The 17,759-nt window shown below is 31.8% G+C and overlaps 2 protein-coding genes across 2 annotated transcripts in view; one reads left to right on the forward strand and one right to left on the reverse strand.

Moving 5' to 3' along the window:
* The window catches only part of LOC111715173 (uncharacterized), a 6,516-nt gene extending 5,691 nt beyond the window's left edge, over window positions 1-825 (forward strand). Inside the window, exon 5 of the mRNA XM_023490453.1 lies at window positions 557-825. Within this exon, the coding sequence (XP_023346221.1) occupies window positions 557-716 (160 nt within the window). The 3' untranslated portion in view covers window positions 717-825. The remainder of the gene's footprint in view (window positions 1-556) is intronic.
* A 7,887-nt stretch (window positions 826-8,712) lies between these two features.
* On the reverse strand, window positions 8,713-17,525 carry LOC111715177 (innexin inx2). The gene is made up of 10 exons (XM_023490456.1): window positions 17,423-17,525; window positions 16,346-16,427; window positions 15,513-15,579; window positions 15,031-15,129; window positions 14,324-14,426; window positions 12,517-12,635; window positions 11,019-11,093; window positions 10,557-10,605; window positions 9,509-9,613; window positions 8,713-9,275 (listed from the first exon to the last, which is right to left on the reverse strand). Exons 2-10 carry the CDS (start codon window positions 16,401-16,403, stop codon window positions 9,192-9,194), a joined length of 759 nt encoding a protein of 252 aa, XP_023346224.1. The 5' UTR covers window positions 16,404-16,427; window positions 17,423-17,525; the 3' UTR covers window positions 8,713-9,191.
* Between the last annotated feature and the right edge of the window lie 234 nt (window positions 17,526-17,759).

Here is a 17,759-nt window from a genome sequence, read left to right on the forward strand (position 1 = left end):
TATATAGGGGGGGGGGGGGAGCCGATTATTCCTTGGCACTTTGTGTAACTCCAGCGCCAAGACAAAATTCTCGAAATTGACTATCTCTAGATGAATTCTAATAAATTCCAATGATTATTAAATATCTCTTCTGCTCCCGGACGTCGAGATTTTTTTAATTTTATTTAGTGTTTATTAGATCTATGCAATTTAAAAAAAAAGTTTGAACAAGAGCAGTCTTTGGCGGGGTTGGAACAGGCTTTCGCGGGGTTGGAGCAGGCTTCTGCGGGGTTCGAACAGGGTTCTGCGAACTACCTGGGTTCGAACAGGATATTGCGGGGTTCATGGCCGCATGGCCCCCCCTCCCTCCTGCAACTTATGTTATTTTATGTCATGGAAAAATTCTGAACTGAACTGATATATAGGGTCCAATTTTTTGTATGACCTTGATAGTCTGTGACACTCAGTTTATGTTTTTTTAGGAAATCGACCAATGAAAACGATTAAAAGAAGGGAGGCGAAGCATCCAAAAGCATAGTTTACCGAGTTAAATACTATTACTAATTTATATCTACAGGAGCCGTGAGTGTGCCCTAGGAAGGGGAATCTGTTCTCCAGTATCACCTGGGGAAGGATATTTGAAGATGGGAACATGCCGTGCCATCGAATTCGGAGTTCTCGTGGGGGAGGATTGCTTTTGTTGGTTTGAAAACTTGAAACCAGCTGCCTTTAGCTGAATCCTTAATCTATATGGAAGTAAAAGACAAAAAGAAATCCAAATCCAAAATTTTTTAAGAAATTCATTTGTATTTGAAAATTCGATAAAATATAATTATGCAAATAATGTAGACTAGTGTGTTGAGAGTAAGGTTCGTTTTTGAAAACGATTAAAAAAAAGCGATTGTTTACTTTAAAGACAATCATCATTAAAAAAAGTTTTTTTTCAGTAAGAACAGTTAATGAATGTTGTTCTACACGTTTTTTATTGAGAAAAATAATAATTCCCTTTTTTCACGAATTGTAATTTTAGAATTGCAACCACCCATCCACGATCCCCTATGCTATGAGATTCATAAGACAAGGGTAAATTTGCGCTCACAAATTATAGCGCAACACACGAAATTGTTTCACACACTAATAGTGCTAAATTTATTGATCTCCAAAATTGCACAAAAATTTGCTATATTTACTAATTTAGTTTTAATATTACACTTCTTACCATTCCTTCGACTTCCATATATACACATTATTTGTTTTATAATACGAAATCTGTTTAGATTATAATTCATTTAAACAGAATATCATTTAAATAATTATTATCTCCGCCAATTTCAAAGATGAAAAGAGGGCAGCCCACAATTTCAAAAGCTTATGATACAACTTTATTAAGGGACTGTAAGCATATATTTAAGTTAAAGGGACTGTAAGCATATATTTAAGTTAAAGGGACTGTAAGCATCTATTTAAGTTAAAGGGACTGTAAGCATATATTTAAGTTAAAGGAACTGTAAGCATGTATTTAAGTTAAAGGGACTGTAAGCATATATTTAAATAAAAGGGACTGTAAGCATGTATTTAAGTTAAAAAGGGACTGTAAGCGTATATTTAAGTTAAAGAGACTGTAAGCATGTATTTTAGTTAAAAGGACTGTAAGCATATATTTAAGTTAATGGGAAGTAAGCATATAGTTAAGTTAAAGGGACTGTAATCATGTATTTAAATTAAAGGGACTGTAAGCATATATTTAAGCTAAAGGGACTGTAAGCACATATTTAAGTTAAAGGGACTGTTAGCATGTATTTAAGCTAAAGGGACTGTAATCATGTATTTAAGTTAAAGGGACTGTAAGCGTATATTTCAGTTAAAGGGACTGTAAGCATATATTTAAGTTAAAGGAACTGTAAGCATGTATTTAAGTTAAATGGAGTGTAAGCATGTATTTAATCTAAAGGGACTATAATCATGTATTTAAGTTAAAGGGACTGTAAGCATGTTTTTAAGCTAAAGGGACTGGAATCATGTATTTAAGCTAAAGGGTCTCGTAAGCATGTGTTTAAGCTAAAGGGACTGTAAGCATGCATTTTAGTTAAAGGGACTGTAAGCATGTATTTTAGTTAAAGGGACTGTAAGCATGTATTTAAGCTAAAGGGACTGTAAGCATGTATTTAAGTTAATGGGACTGTAAGCATATATTTAAGTTAAAGGGACTGTAAGCATATATTTAAGTTAAAGGGACTGTAAGCATGTATTTGAGTTAATGGGACTGTATGCATATATTTAAGTTAAAGGGACCGTAAGCATGTATTTAAGTTAAAGGGACTGTTAGCATATATTTAAGTTACAGTGACTGTAAGCATATATTTAAGTTAAAGGGACTGTAAGCATCTATTTAAGTTAAAGGGACTGTAAGCATATATTTAAGTTAAAGGGACTGTAAGCATTTATTTAAGTTAAAAAGGGAGTGTTAGCGTATATTTAAGTTAAAGGGACTGTAAGCATGTATTTAAGTTAAAGGGACTGTAAGCATGCATTTATGTTAATGGGACTGTTGTCTGTGCCACATACTCTAATTTTCTAATCCCTAAAATCAGGTTGCAGAGATACTAAAAAAATTGAGTTTGTGGCAAAACACAATTCTTGTCAAAAGGGACAAACCCCCCACCTAGACAAATTCTTTTTTAAGCCCCTGTTTGCGAGTAACCCTTTTGCCTGCAGGTATTGGCATTTGTTTTAGACAGACAATAAAATTGAAGACGGATTGAAAAATCGTCTTCCTTGTAAAACCCTTCGGTCTTGGAGAGTTTTCTAAGTACTTTGGAAAATAATCCTCTTAACTGTCTTTAACTGTCCTTAAATGTCCTTGCTTAACTGTCCTTAACTGTCCTTGCTTATGAACAGGTTTCGATCAGGAATTGATTAAAATAAATCAGAATTAATCAGAATCAATCAGTATTAATAAGAATTGAGTAAAATCAATCAAAATGAATAAGAATTGACTAGAATCAATCAGAGAATTGATCAGAGCTAAATGGAATTGACCAAAATTGGCCGCAATTTAACTAATAACCGAAGTAGACAAAATTTGTTCATTTTTAAAAAAGAATGTATTTGAACCGAAAATCAGAGGTTTTTGTTATGTTTGATGCATAAAACTAAGTGAGGAAAGTCTAAGGAAACACAAAGAGAATAGAATATATATTAGAATGGAATTTAGAAAATTCCTCGTTATGAATTTTTTCAGTCCCTTTCAGTTTGAAAGGGAGTTCAAAGTGTACAAATCATGTAAATGTTCACAAATTATATGCAGGAGAGTACATTAACACAGTATGTTACCTAGACTATCCATTTCAATTTCGAATTTTTTAAATCTTTTAAATAAACTTTATAAAATGAATTAGGTGAATAAAAAACATCATTTGATTTATAGTTATAACGGAAAATCATCGTTTGTAAAGTGAAAGGCATAGAGTCTATGTGAAATGATCGTAGGTCAATTAGGAAACCAGCCTACTTCATAATTTGGTTTTCTTTTAATATTAATTTTAGATTTTCTATAAAATGATCTATATAGCGGAAATATGTGAAGCAATACATAAAGTGTACTCTGTAAAAAGATGTTCAATGTCCCCAAATGCCTGCAAACATTCATAACCCAACAAAAGCTGGGGGTCTGCATCTATGGATAGACTGGCAAATCAAGATTCTAGGCAACCCTGGGGTATTGTCGGACAAACAAACAAACAGACACAGCTAGACAAACAGAGATTACAAAAGGACAAAAATAAATGATAAATAAAATTAATAATATTATAATATACAATCATATCATCAATAACAATGTTTATCTTTTTCAGATGTTATCTCAATCGAATAATTGTCTCGTACAGAATGAATAAAGAATATGATTCATATTTGGTATTTATTTTTTGATGTGTATTTACAGAAGAGGGCTCTCTTGTAGTGCACTTGAAAATTCGTGAGCAGCTTCATTGGAAACATATTTTATCTTTAATTCTTCATTCAAATAAACCAATGTTATAAAAAAACAGTACCATAAGAATTTTTTTTTAAACTATACAATGAATATTGTTTATTAAAAGAACAAATCTGTATAATAAAACAAGACATTTGTACATATATATATGTTACTTATTGCCGGCCAAATGGCTGGACCCATTGGGCTGGTTTTTTTTGTGAATACATGGGTGGCCGGAGGTGTTATATGCTAAAAAAAATCAAAAAAAAAATTTCGTAATTTAATTTAATTTTTTTATATATTTTTTTCCACGGGCAACGCTGGGTCCTCCAACTAGTGTATAATAAAAGAAAAAAAAGTTACATTTTTACTCATTAACCCCAAAAAAGCTTTAGTCCAAAAATCGCTTATAGATGTTTTTTTTTCGCAAATTGTCAATAATTTTGTGAATTGTGGCTTACTTGTGCCTTGAATAGTGCATAAATGTCTGGGAGTCTGGGAGTTTTAAAAGTTATAAAAAAGTTCATTGTAAAAAAATTCCGGACAAATATTTACATTTTTTTTAAGGGGTTTACATCTACACTTAAATCCTAAATAAGCCATACATTGAACGAATTTATCAAATGTTGTATTCTTCACTTTCTGATAGTTAAATGTTGCAGATGTTTATTTTTTTTATTAAATGATTATATGGAGCTCTTTAAAACTGTTCCCGAATATTCATGGCTATTTATTTATTTTCGCAAATACTGAGATTTACGTGAAATAGTATAAAACCCATTAAAAAATTGTCAAGATGACACTTGATAAATTCTTTCGGTACATGGCTCAATAATGGTTAAACTGTATGCAAATTTTAGATCAAATAACGAAAAATATTTTGAGTTTTATTTTAACATAAACCAAGCTTCTGGAGAATATCAGCACATTTATAGGAAATATAAATATGATTTTTAAATAAGATATAATTTCTACGTAATTGATAGAGAAAGGTTAGATGATAAGAATATTATAGAATGCTGATTTTATGTACCTTTTATATAGAAACTTACTTTACGACTTTTGGTAGGATGGGAAAAGTTTATATTACTAATAAAAAACACATTTTTGAATGAGAATTTTTGGAAATATCATCTAACCTAAATAGATTATTAATTTATTTGATGGAACCTTTCATTCCCAGGTTTAGAACTTAAAGCAAATATATACAGAATTTATCTAGGACTGTAAGCATAATTTGAAGTGACCCTCCATGAAAAGATAGCAAATGCTCTATTTACAACGGAAGAGGAAGAAGTTTTCCTTATTATAAGCAATCACATCACCGCACTTAACTGAAATGTTTAAAACATTATTTTATTGACAGTACAGAACGTCAAACTAACGTACTATTGGAGACCCCCAGATTCTCGTTGGAGACCCACATATTTTAATTGGAGACCCCAAATCTTCGGTTGGGAACCCCCTATTTTTACTAAAGGCCCCCCCCCCCCCAATATTTTCCAACAAGAATCTGTGGGTCTCCAACGAGACGTCCATGGGGGTCTTCAATGAAAAAGGGGTCTCCAATAGTACTCCAATAATGATTATTTCTTCCAAGATCAGGTGGCGGAAACGTCATGTATGTTTGTCTGTATCAAAAGAGTGTGTGTAAGTAATAACGAACCGAAGGCGTGTACTGTAGGTATATATAGTACATAAGAATCTCGGTATTTGTACAGTCTAGGAGAGTACATTTGTTAATTGTTAATTGTTTACTTAAAAATAAGTTTAACATACACGTAGTATATTATTTATATATTTAAGTGAACACTAAAAGCAAAATTTTCATGCAAAGAATATAACTTGATTAAAGTTTTCAATAAACTACTCATTATTCAAGCTTAATTATAATTGACAACATTGTTCTGCAATTTCCTTGACTATGTCATGTTGTGTGTTTGTACCAAAAGAGTGTGTGTGTGTAATAACGAACTCGTCTGCAAAGCAGTACGACCGGCTTCTTATGCCAGATCAGTGCCATTTCTCTTCCCTTTATTCCTATTCCGTGTCCCAGACTCATTTGTTATTAATTATTAAAAATCTATTGAAATAAACAATAATGTTTCAAATTTCCAAAATGTAATCGGATACATGTGATTTTATAACTCTTGTGTGGAAAATTAAAAACAGAGGACCAAAAAGGTTACAAAGTCATACCAGTAATATTGCATAACATCCTCCATATTGAGTTTAGTTTATTGCAGTGCTAGTAGATCCTTGACATTTACTTATTCACTTCAGTATAAGAAACAGGTAAAAAACACAAAAAACATGGATATCTAATTTATGCCAGATCGGACAACGCTATAAACACGATCATGATTGGGGGGTGTTGTGTTATGTGGGACCCCCCCCCCCCTCCCGCCCTCAATCTTTATAAAGCCCAATCGGGAGGTTTAAAAGAACCCTGGAGAAGAAAAGTGTAAAAAAGGAAGGAAGAAGTTTTCCTGCTGGGGTATAGTCGTCTCTGAAGTCTTATCCTTTGTGGGTAACCCTGTTTAAACAATTTTATGTAATTACATTATGCATTATATTATCAAATTTTAATTATAAAATCCTGTGAAATTATATAGATCAGATCCTAGATTTCAGCTGTATTAGGTGTCGCTAAGAATTTACTTATGTCAAATAGTTCAGATTTTGTCCGCTAGGTGTCTCTGCTAGTTTACTAGGAATCTCAATTATCTTCAGGCGTACACAATCTTTAAGTTTGACAGAAAAGATTACACCATTTCAGAAAACAATGTTTGGCTTCAAATATTTATTTTTCTGTTTAAAATGATTATTAGTATTTTCTTAGATTTCGGTTAAATAGAAATCTTTTAGATATTTTCAGTTTGTTCATCATGATACACACATGTTACTTGTTGACTTGCATATAATATACACAGGCTTCGTTACTTTGAGGCCTTAGGGACGCCGGAAGAAGTTTGACATTCATGGTTGTTAACCGGTTGCTTTTTCGAAATGAAAGACATATTTTCTATGCTTAACCTTAAGTGACAAATGCAATGGGACATTTTTCAATATTATAAGCAATCACATCATCGCAATCAACTGAAATGTTTAAAACATTATCTTCAGTACGTGAAAAGTAATTTGCACGCATAGATTGCAATCTTACGTTTTTTTAAGTATTGAAAATCTATTGAGAAAACAATTTATATACTGGAACCGGATACACTGTCCTTATACTTGTACAAAAATAAAAACTAGAGGATCTATGAAGTTACAAAGCCATACCAGAAATGTTGCATATAGTTTACATCTTTGGTATTATACACTTCAGTATTAGAGAGGCCACACGTCAAACTACTGTAAATAGTTCGTAAGATTAAAATCTTTAATCATTGAGTTTTATTTTTCGAACCTGCATTTTACACGTTTTATCTAGATCTCTCCTTAAAAATAGGACATATCGGCAATCTACACATCAACCCTTTATATCTCTTTATTATGTGAGTCCGAGGACATATTAGGCAATCTACACATCAACCCTTTATATCTCTTTATTATGTGAGTCCGAGGACATATTAGGCAATCTACACATCAACCCTTTATATCTCTTTATTATGACTGTCCAGCATTTTAGAAGAAGATGAAACCTCAACCTCAAATTTATGTTGGATCAAACAAAAAATGACAATTTTAATTCCTGTTCAAATGTTCTCTCAAGTTCATCTTTACATTTCTTCCCGCAACATTTTTCATTAATTAAATAAAAAGGATTATTTCAACTATGCTTAATCTTTCAAAACTTAAACTAGGTTAAAGTTGATACAAAAATATATAAAAACCTTAAAATATATTTAATTCACAAACGATGATAATGTAAAAATAACGCCACCCTGTATGTTTGCAAAATATAGAACGTTAAACTTAAACTGTTAATAAGAAATTAAAATATCAAAATATTTTCAATTATCACTTCTCTCATTGATGACGAGCAATTAAGAAAAGCCAAAATGTTTTGAATTTCTGATATGAACGTAGTTTTTTTTCATTGTGAAATAAATGAAAAGTGTAAAATAAATTTTTTTTGTAAAATAACAACAAATTGTAAAATAAAAGGAAATTTTAAAATAAAAGGAAATTGTAAAATATAAGAAAATTGTAAAATAAACAAAAATTGTAAAATTTAGAAAAACTTTGTTAAATAAAAGGAAATTGTAAAATTAATGAAAATTGTAAAATAAACAAAAATTGTAAAATAAAAAAACTTTGTTAAATTAGATAAAATTGTAAAATAAAAGGAAATTGTAAAATAAAAGAAAATTGTAAAATAAAAGAAAATTGTAAAATAAAAGGAAATTGTAAAATAAAAGGATATTGTAAAACAAAAAGAAATTGTAAAATAACGGGAAATTTGTAAAATAAAAGAAAACTGTAAAATAAAAGGAAATTGTAAAATAAATGGAAATTGTAAAATAAAAGAAAAATATAAAAGTTTCCTCCATCAGAAAGTTTTATTTTTACTATTTAACTATGAGAAAATTCTTTGCAAAGCAAATATTTGCCAAAATAATTTTTTTTTGTTAATTTGGGTAACTTTATAATAATAAAAAAAAAACAATATTTTTAGCGAAAAGTTAATAAAAGCTGTTCAAGTAAAGATATAGAATAAAGGCAAAAATTCTTTATTAGCAAAAAAAATATACAGATCGAGCTACATGCATAGATTTAATCTAAAAAATAATAAAAAATATTTTCAAAAGTTGAATTTTTCAAAATTATATTTGTGCATTTAATATTATCATAAAGCAAAACACTGGACTTTTTTGATTCAAACATTTAAATCTTTTTTATTTGAAAGTCACTTGGAAGTCTTTCTCAGAAAATCGTCAATTATTTTTTTTGATTTGTGCCTTGGCTTGCATCAACTACTTTTGTAGAAAAAAGTGCACAAACCAATACTATGTGATGTCCTTTGAAAAAATTTATTTGAGAGGCAGTTTCTTTATTGTTTTCTTATTCTACAGGAATTGAGTATTTCCCACAAACTCTAATTTTCTAATCCCTACATCTTTGCAACCTTTGATATTTCAAACTTAATTTAAATAATCTACCAGAATTCAAAGTCTAACAAATCTAAGATCTACGACATTGGGATATAGGAATTAGAAAATCAGAGTTTGGGCAAAAACTCAATTCCTTTAAACTGAATTGCATAACGAACGATTGATTAATTGATTGTTTACATATCGTTAGATTTCTTTAGCGATTCAAGCTCTTCGTCGACAGCTCCGTATTTTTCAGGAGCTAGCTCATTAAACATATCCTAAAATATTCAGATTTTATAAATCTTTAAAATACGGGTCAAAATATTGCTAGAAGAAGAAAGATGGGAAAATTAAAAGAATATATGGATATATAAAAATATAGATAGATAGATAGATGAATAAAAATATGTTTAGACAGATAAATAGATAGATAGATGGATAGATAGATAGATAGATAAAAAGATAGATAGATATTTAGATAGATAGATATTTAGATAGATAGATATCTTACCCTAACAACAAGAGGGTTAAGGTTCTTGGTAAGGAAGTATAGCATAAGATAGTCTCCAAGCCGTTGAATTGCATTATGTTCTGGGTTGCTTAGGGCTGCGCGGATCTTTAATTAAAAAATATTAATTCTTGTTAGTCACAGTGGACTGAGGTCAGTTGACACCTTGTACCGGCTATAGTGGCGTGCATCTTGTACTGACTTGACCTCATACATCCTATGTTAAGTTGGCCCGGCTAAACTAACGATGGCGCGGCCAGCCTTCTTAAAGTACCCAGCCAGCAGCCTATCATAAGCCGATTGGACTTTTACAATACTAGCTTAGTTCAGTGTGTAGTTGCCATCAGAGACGTGCATCGGTTTTAGGTTTATTTTTAAACAGTAGACGTTCAACAAAAATCTAAAATGTGTATTGTGTTTAAAAAAGTATAGGCTGAATTAGTTAGCTTTTAAAGTATTGTACAGTTTAAAGAAATGTAATGATATGGGTCTTGGTCCATGATCCAATTTTGTACCACTTACGCATTTACTTGTACCCAGTGTTTAGAGTCCAGTATAATCTAGCAAGAATTTAACATTTCATTGAAAATTTAGCATTTTCTTTTCCCGCATTTGTCTTTTTTCATCTAAACCAACGGCACCAGTAAGTAAAGTGCTTTAAACTATATAATAAAGCTTTTAGCTCATATATATATAAATATATATATATATATTTAACTACTGAGGATCGTCATGATAGACGTAAAATTTTGTGTTAAGTTTAGTATAATTCTTTTTAATAAAAAAAAATGTGAAGTTAAAACTGAAATATTTATATATATATATGCGTGTATATTTGTTAGCTGGACCAAATTGGGTGAAATTTAAGAGGGAACCCCTTGGAAGTAACATATAGCTGCTTTAAAAGATATACATTTTTTTCTTTTTCAAATTCTACGGGCAACGCTGGGCACTTGAGCTGCAGTTAATATTAAACTGATGCCTAACCGAATGCATTTAAGTATAATGACAAAATTGAAATGAAGAAAATAAAAAAGAATTCGAAATTTACCTTCTCTTTTCTGACGAGACCGCCAGCTTTGGAAAACAGAACGTAGGACCTTAACAAATAAAATTTCAAAATGTTGAACTGGAGGTGCTATGTAGGAGGGGGGAGGGGGTTCAGGGCAAAACAGAGACATTATAGGGTGAAGAGGGACATCATGGAGTAAGATATGCATTGTGTATATCAAGCCTAAGATTTACAACATTCGGAAAATAAGGCTCAAAACTTATCTGGTAACTCAGAGCTGGGTTTATTATAAGATTTGGTGGATTTTTATTGTTGGATCGGTCGATTTAGGGATGTGATAGGAAAAAGACTAATTCTAATTTTTATTTTGATCAGACCTAACTATTAGTCGATTCTAAGGGCTTGCAGAAGTTGATTTCGTGGTACAAGCTGATTCATAAGTTGGGTCTAAGATGAAGCCTTCAATCTGTGTATAAGGAATTAAAACCTGAGTTTTCTAACCTAAGATCAAGGGAGAAGCAAGTAGCAATTCTGTAAATGAGGAAGGCTGCTGTGACTGATGCCAGGAAAACAAACCTGAATATTTTAAAATAAAAGTTAATTTATAAAATATTTTTCATCTAAAATTGTCTTTTTTTTAAAAGAAAGATAAGAGATCCCTCTGATTTAATATGTGGTAACCCAGTGTCCGAATTTAATGGATTTAAGCCGTGTCTCAAATCACCCAAAAACCGGTTTCAATTGAGCGCCGGATTAAATCTTGAAAAACTGAATACAACCATATTTGAGCCGCGGTTTAAATTTAAACCGCGGCTCAAATTCTTTAAATTCGGCTTCTGAACACACTGGAATTTTGTCATTTTTCTTCTTGTTATAAAACTGTTGCGAAGGATTTTGTAACTTTCAACTCAACTATTTTGAAAAAGTGTTCTGAAATTTTTTAGAATTAAATTAGTTTCAATTCAAATTGTAGAACCCTGAACAACAATTTAAATTAAAGGAACAAAAACAACATTTGAATTTAGAATTTCAATATAAGTAGAAATGTAACTGAGTCTGAAATATTGATTCCTTTATATTTACAACCTGATGTCGTAGACCTTAGATATTTTTAAACTATGAATTTTGTTCTATTTAATGGTCTAAGTTTGAAATTTCAAAGTTTTACACCCCCAGTTTGCAAAGATATCGGGATTAAAAAATTTAAGTTTGTGGCAAAAGCTCTAATCCTTTTATGGGCTTATTTCCAAAGGTTATAGAATGAATGAAACTAATATAAATTTTAAACATGAAAATATAAAAAAGAGTCGAGAATTGTAAAATTTATGGGTGAGACCAGACCATACGTGTTTAATGGGTTGGAGAATATATATCGAATATAAAATATTCTTAAAAGCAATTATTTCTTCTTTATTTTCTAGATAAATTTTTCGTGAATTTTTATTTCTTTTTCATCATCTTTCACCAGTTCATGGTGAAAAGTACGTTCAGTGAGTCTTAAAGAGAGAATGGCCGGCAAAATATGGTAGTTGAACTGAGAATTTAGTATATTGTGGAGAATTTTTTTTTTATTTATTTGAGACATATAAAACGTTTTAATGATGTTCAATTACTGAGTTTTAGCGCAAAGTCGACGTTCAAAATCATCCGTTTGGGTGATTACGTTCTGAGAATCGAGTTTTTAAAAATTATTAAATAACGACGACGAAAACTGTTGGCGAACAATGAGATATTACAGACACTAATAACTGAATAAGATTGTTTTTTGTTTTAATGTTAAGGGTTAATTTTATTTTCTCAACCTGTTCCTAAACAACTAATTAGTTTATTGTAGAAGTTTTCTTACATTTTTTGACGTCATTATTTAACGATTTAATATTTTTCTAATAAACTCACCAGAACCACATAGCAACATATACCTGTATATATATTTTCTTATAAAACTCACCAGAACCACATATCATCATATACCTTTAAATATTTTTCTTTTAAAACTCACCAGAACCACATAGCAACATAGATCTTCTCGTTAATAATATTGAGAGGAAGTACACAGAGAGCATCATGAACCTGGATACTGCCTGACACACCGAACTTTTGGAACAGACACTTTGTCACCTAGAAAAATATATTTATTTGGCAGCAGATATAGATGCCTGAAACATGATGGTTAGAAAAGCAGATGCATATAAATGAAATGTTAATGTAAAGTCACGTACCATTTTTTTTAAATCTTTCCTACTCCAGGCAATATAAGGGCGAGTAAAAATCTTAAATCAATATTTGTTTCTTCCAATTCTAAATATTTCATTTTTATTTTTCCAATATTTTAGCTAGACATCAAGCTTTCTCTTTTTCAATATTTTAGCTAGACATCTAGCTCTCTCTTTGAAAATAAATTCCTTGAATCTCATAAAATATTTCCAGTAAACATTTTATCAAAGAAATTATATTTTTGGAATCATAAATTCAGAGAAAAACAATTTCCCCAGTTAAATAAGTGTGGGTACACTGAGCCTGCGATTAAAAAAAATATGGGAAAATACTGCTCGGGTCTAAGCTGTCGTTAGGCCTTATTTACCGCTTGAGCTTTCGGATTCAAGCTGCATCTCATTTTCCACAGAGATGAGTTAAAAAAACCGGTTTAATATTCTATTCGGCGGAATTTCATGGTAGGAATTGGCGCATTCTGGCTTTTTCTTAGAGCAAGACTTAACATTGAGACTTATTCTCCACTAAAACCAACCAAGGTCGGTTTTATTTTCATTGGGCCTAACTCCTGAAGTCGAGCCGAATATCTTGCAGCTATCAATCACGTGACACAAGCTGTTGTTAGAGTTGGGCCGAAGATTGGGTCTTAGAGTCGGGTTTAAGGAATTACGACTCGAGCCGAAGCTTTTAAATCGCGGGCTCTGATCAATTGTTGTATTTCAAGGTCTTGATTTATATCTTTTGCTAAAAGTCGTCTTTTTATTTCACGGTTTTAAGGTTCCCACTTCAGTTAACTTTATAGAATATTATATTAACCCTATCCCTGCTGGGGTACTTGAAAACCAGGATACGCTGGGGGGGGGGGTCAATTTGCCCCCCCCCCCTCTAAATCCCATGTTTTATGTCCAAATATGACAAATGACACATTATTAGAAAGCTCTTGTGCTCTACTTTTAGAATCTGCAAAAAAATTTGCAAATTTGCGAAAATTGAATTTTTTTAATCGCAAAATCCAGTTATAAAGTAAATATGTTTGCAAAAAAAAATTTGTCCAAAAAATGACAAATTATACATTTTTGAAAAGCCCTTGACCATGCCATTTCAAATATGCAAACATTTTTGCAAAATTTTAAATAACCTGATTTTTAATCAAGAAAAACTAAAAATGTGCAAATTTCCTTTGACAGGTTGTTTGCAAATAATTTGCAATTTTTTTTCGCAAAACTTGTGCAATCCGTTTCCTTATGTCATAGGCTTTCCAAAAAGCTAAATTTTATCAAAATCTGATAAGTGAAAGTGGGTCAAAACAAAGATTTAGTTTGTTACAGGCAAAAGCAGTCATTCAGGCAGTGTGCCTGAGGACTCAGGCAGTTAGTATTAAAGCCCGGTTTTAGGCCTAAAGGGAGGGCTTTGGGTATGTAAGAAAAGTCAGAAAATTTCAACAGCCTCAGACCAATACTTTTTGAGTTATGTAAAAAAAACTACAGGGGGGGTCAATTTGGGGGGGGGGTCAAATTGACCCCCCCCCCCAGCGGGAATAGGGTTAAATCGTCTTCTCTAAAGGCTTGTCCTTTGAATGTCGAGTATTGCCTGACCTTAGGGAAGACGACATTTAGATGATCGACCCGGGTAGTGAAGTTTCCTTCCGTTTGGGAGATAACACCAGTTCCATAAGTTGTGAACTGTCCTCCTAGGAACCTGAAAAAAAGTAAAAAATGGTCTAAAATTCATGTTTTTTCTTTATGGCCGATAAAGCATTTTTTAGAAAAGAGATATCTAACATTTTCAAAGATTTCTTTCATTTCTTATTTTTAAATATTTTGTTTTATTATTTTGACAACAATTTTATCAAATCCGATCTATTTATAAAACTCTGAATCAGGGTAAAGGGACTGCTACCGACATTCTGGCATGCTCGATTCACATAGGTTTCATTAAAACCTTTTATCTGAGAAAAAATGATGAAAATATCCTCGATTTTCTATTTCAAAACGGATCATTTCTAATTGTTGGTTCTCTACATTGCGAAATTTATGAAGCTTAGACAAAGTTACAGAATTCAACAATTCTTGAAATGAAAACACAATAATATATTCCTTTTTGTCAGATAAAGATTCAAGAAATACCAATGTGAATTGGACATGCCAAGGTTGTGCTTCTTATTCCAATAATATTGACTTAGTGTACAGTCCCTTTAATAAATGTTTACCTAGTGTACAATCCCTTTAATAAATGATTACCTAGTGTACAGTCTCTTTAATAAATGATTATCTAGTGCACAGTCCCATTAATAAATGATTACCTGTCCATAAAGAAGATCTGTCCGACCACGTTGACAAGGTTCAAGAGTTCGCAGAAAAAAAAGAAAAGAAAAAACTTTCCTCGCCCACTTCCGGTCACACTGCCAGATACACTCTTGTTTTGCATTTAAAGGGACTGTGTGCTAAATTTCAAGTGACCCTCCATAGAATACCTGATTTACAACTATACCCTCAAAAGCTTTGCTCAAGTATGAAGTATTAATAATTTTGTAAATTTTAAAACTGATTATTTTTAATTATGGACATTATCAGAATTAAACACTGTTAACCAAGAAAAACGACACTATCTTCCACACTATTGATCAGCTGAAGGTTTCAAGGATACCATTGTGTATAGAGGGCACTGTAATCTTAGTAAAGTCACATGAAATTAAGCTTATTGTTTTTATACTTTATGGATCAGAAGCTTTTTCCTTCAATCTTGAAAACAACAAATTTTCTTTCAATGAAAAAGAGTATTTTCCTGTAAAATTTAGAAATACGGCTCAATCCATCAGCCTTGGTGTCCCCGTCCATAAACGATGTTATGTCTAAAAAAATTTAAATCTTATTTCATGTCTTTTCAAATAAATTTGAACACACAATGGAGGTCCAGAAATTACCCTGATAATTGGAAAAAAGGATCAATTTTGAAATTAAACCCCTCGTTTTGAACTTTCAAAAAACTAAAAACGATCGTTTTTAAAAATAACGAAAACAATAGATATTGAAAGAACGTTCGCTAATAAATCTGAGTTTTATGACAGTTCATTTCAGTTTTCAGATTATGAATGTTGTATTAAATATTGTTGTATAGGTACAATCGTACAAATAACCCAAATATTTTCTGATCTCGGATTTTCCGACCAAAAAAAATTGTTTTCTCTCTAAAAAGTTGTTAACGATGGGTCGTCGATAACGGACGTTGACAAAGGGTCGCTGCTAACGTTCTTAAAAAGGACCGTTTTTAAACAACTATATTTAAAAAAGCTTTTCTTTGTCGTTTTAAAAAGAAACGATCGTCTTTAAGAGAAGTAAAACGATCCAACCCTGGACATGAATGTGAAACGATCCAACCCTAGACATGAATGTGAAACGATCCAACCCTAGACATGAATGTGTGTTCAATAGAAAAGCTATTTATCCAAAGATATATGTTTAACTTTATAAGAATGATAAAAATATGCATTATTTGAAATTTCTAAAATAAATGACAAGCTTGCTCTTATTGGTCAAAATCCTTAATTTTTAACATTTAATTTTTAAACACCGCGCACCTTCATTGGAAAAAGAGTTTACAAGGTTTATTATGTTTACCTGTTAATCCGTTGGTAAGAAGCTTCATCACTCCGCCTTCATAATTCTTCCAGAACATTCGAGGCAGATAGAATAAACCAGCCTAGGCAGCTGGCAGATAGATACAAAGATAGAAAGGCAGATTAGATTGAAAGGTAAAAAGATATATAAAGAGATAGATAGCTAAGTATAAAGATTGTCTGGACAAGATATTGTATCCAATTGTCTGGACAAGATATTGTATCCAATTGTCTGGACAAGATATTGTATCCAATTGTCTGGACAAGATATTGTATCCAATTGTCTGGACAAGATATTGTATCCAATTGTCTGGACAAGATATTGTATCCAATTGTCTTGTTGTACCCCCTTTCAAATTTGAAGTAATGTCCCTTTAGGACCATTCTTTCAAGATGTGTGTATAGGCCCTTTAAGATCATGTTTGTCTTTCCTTTCACGATATATTTGAAGCTATCTCAGTAATTGAAGAAAAGTTTTAATAGATGTTTACACAGAACAGAAGATGAAAAATCATAAAGTTCAAATTGGAAAAGTTTAACAATAAAAAGTTTTTGGGCTTTTAGTTTATTAAAAAATATCCTCAGTTAAGAAACTACGAAGACCACATTTTTGAAATTCCAGGATCCTATTTTTATTGCATGAAAAATAACAAATATATTATAACGAAAGTTTTAAACATTTACCAGCCTTTTTACCCCCCTGTATCCAACCCTATGCATTAAAAAAGATGCAAAAAATCTGTTAGATTACAATTCCAAGTCAAAAACTTCAAGCCGTGATTGTGTTAAAAATGAAATTGCTAGGACAAACAAGGGGGAGGGAGGCCAAACGCCGGGTTACTCGCACCTCTGATCCTTTAGTAAAAGTAAATTCTACCTAATAATGTCTGACCGCGTCTACCTTATTGCACCGGCTAGTCCTATTAAGTGTCTGCTTTATTTACCCTATGCCCGGGCGACAAAGTACAAACTAGGACCGGAAAGGTTGACCCATCTCGAGAAAATCAAATGCACTACGGCTGCCAGTGGTAAATGATTTTTATATACATCTATATACGTATCTATCTATCTATCTAACCTGTAGTGTTAGAACGAAGACGACCCACTGATAGAATTTATGATGATGAAAGTTATCTCCGTCTAGGGGCCCTACACCGGGGTAGCTATGCTCCTGTCCAATCCGTCCTAATAATAAAAACTTTAATTAAAGGGACTGTAAACGTAATTTACATGGGGATCTTTACATGGGGACCTTTACAATGGGACCTTTACATGGGGTCTTTACATAGGGACCTTTACATGGGGACCTTTACATGGGGACCTTTACATGGGGACCTTTACATGAGGACCTTTACAATGGGACCTTTACATGGGGACCTTTACATGAGGACCTTTATATGAGGACCTTTACATGG

This window comes from Eurytemora carolleeae, unplaced genomic scaffold, assembly GCF_000591075.1.
Source record: "Eurytemora carolleeae unplaced genomic scaffold, Eaff_2.0 scaffold1635, whole genome shotgun sequence".
Taxonomy (NCBI): Eukaryota; Metazoa; Arthropoda; class Copepoda; order Calanoida; family Temoridae; genus Eurytemora; species Eurytemora carolleeae.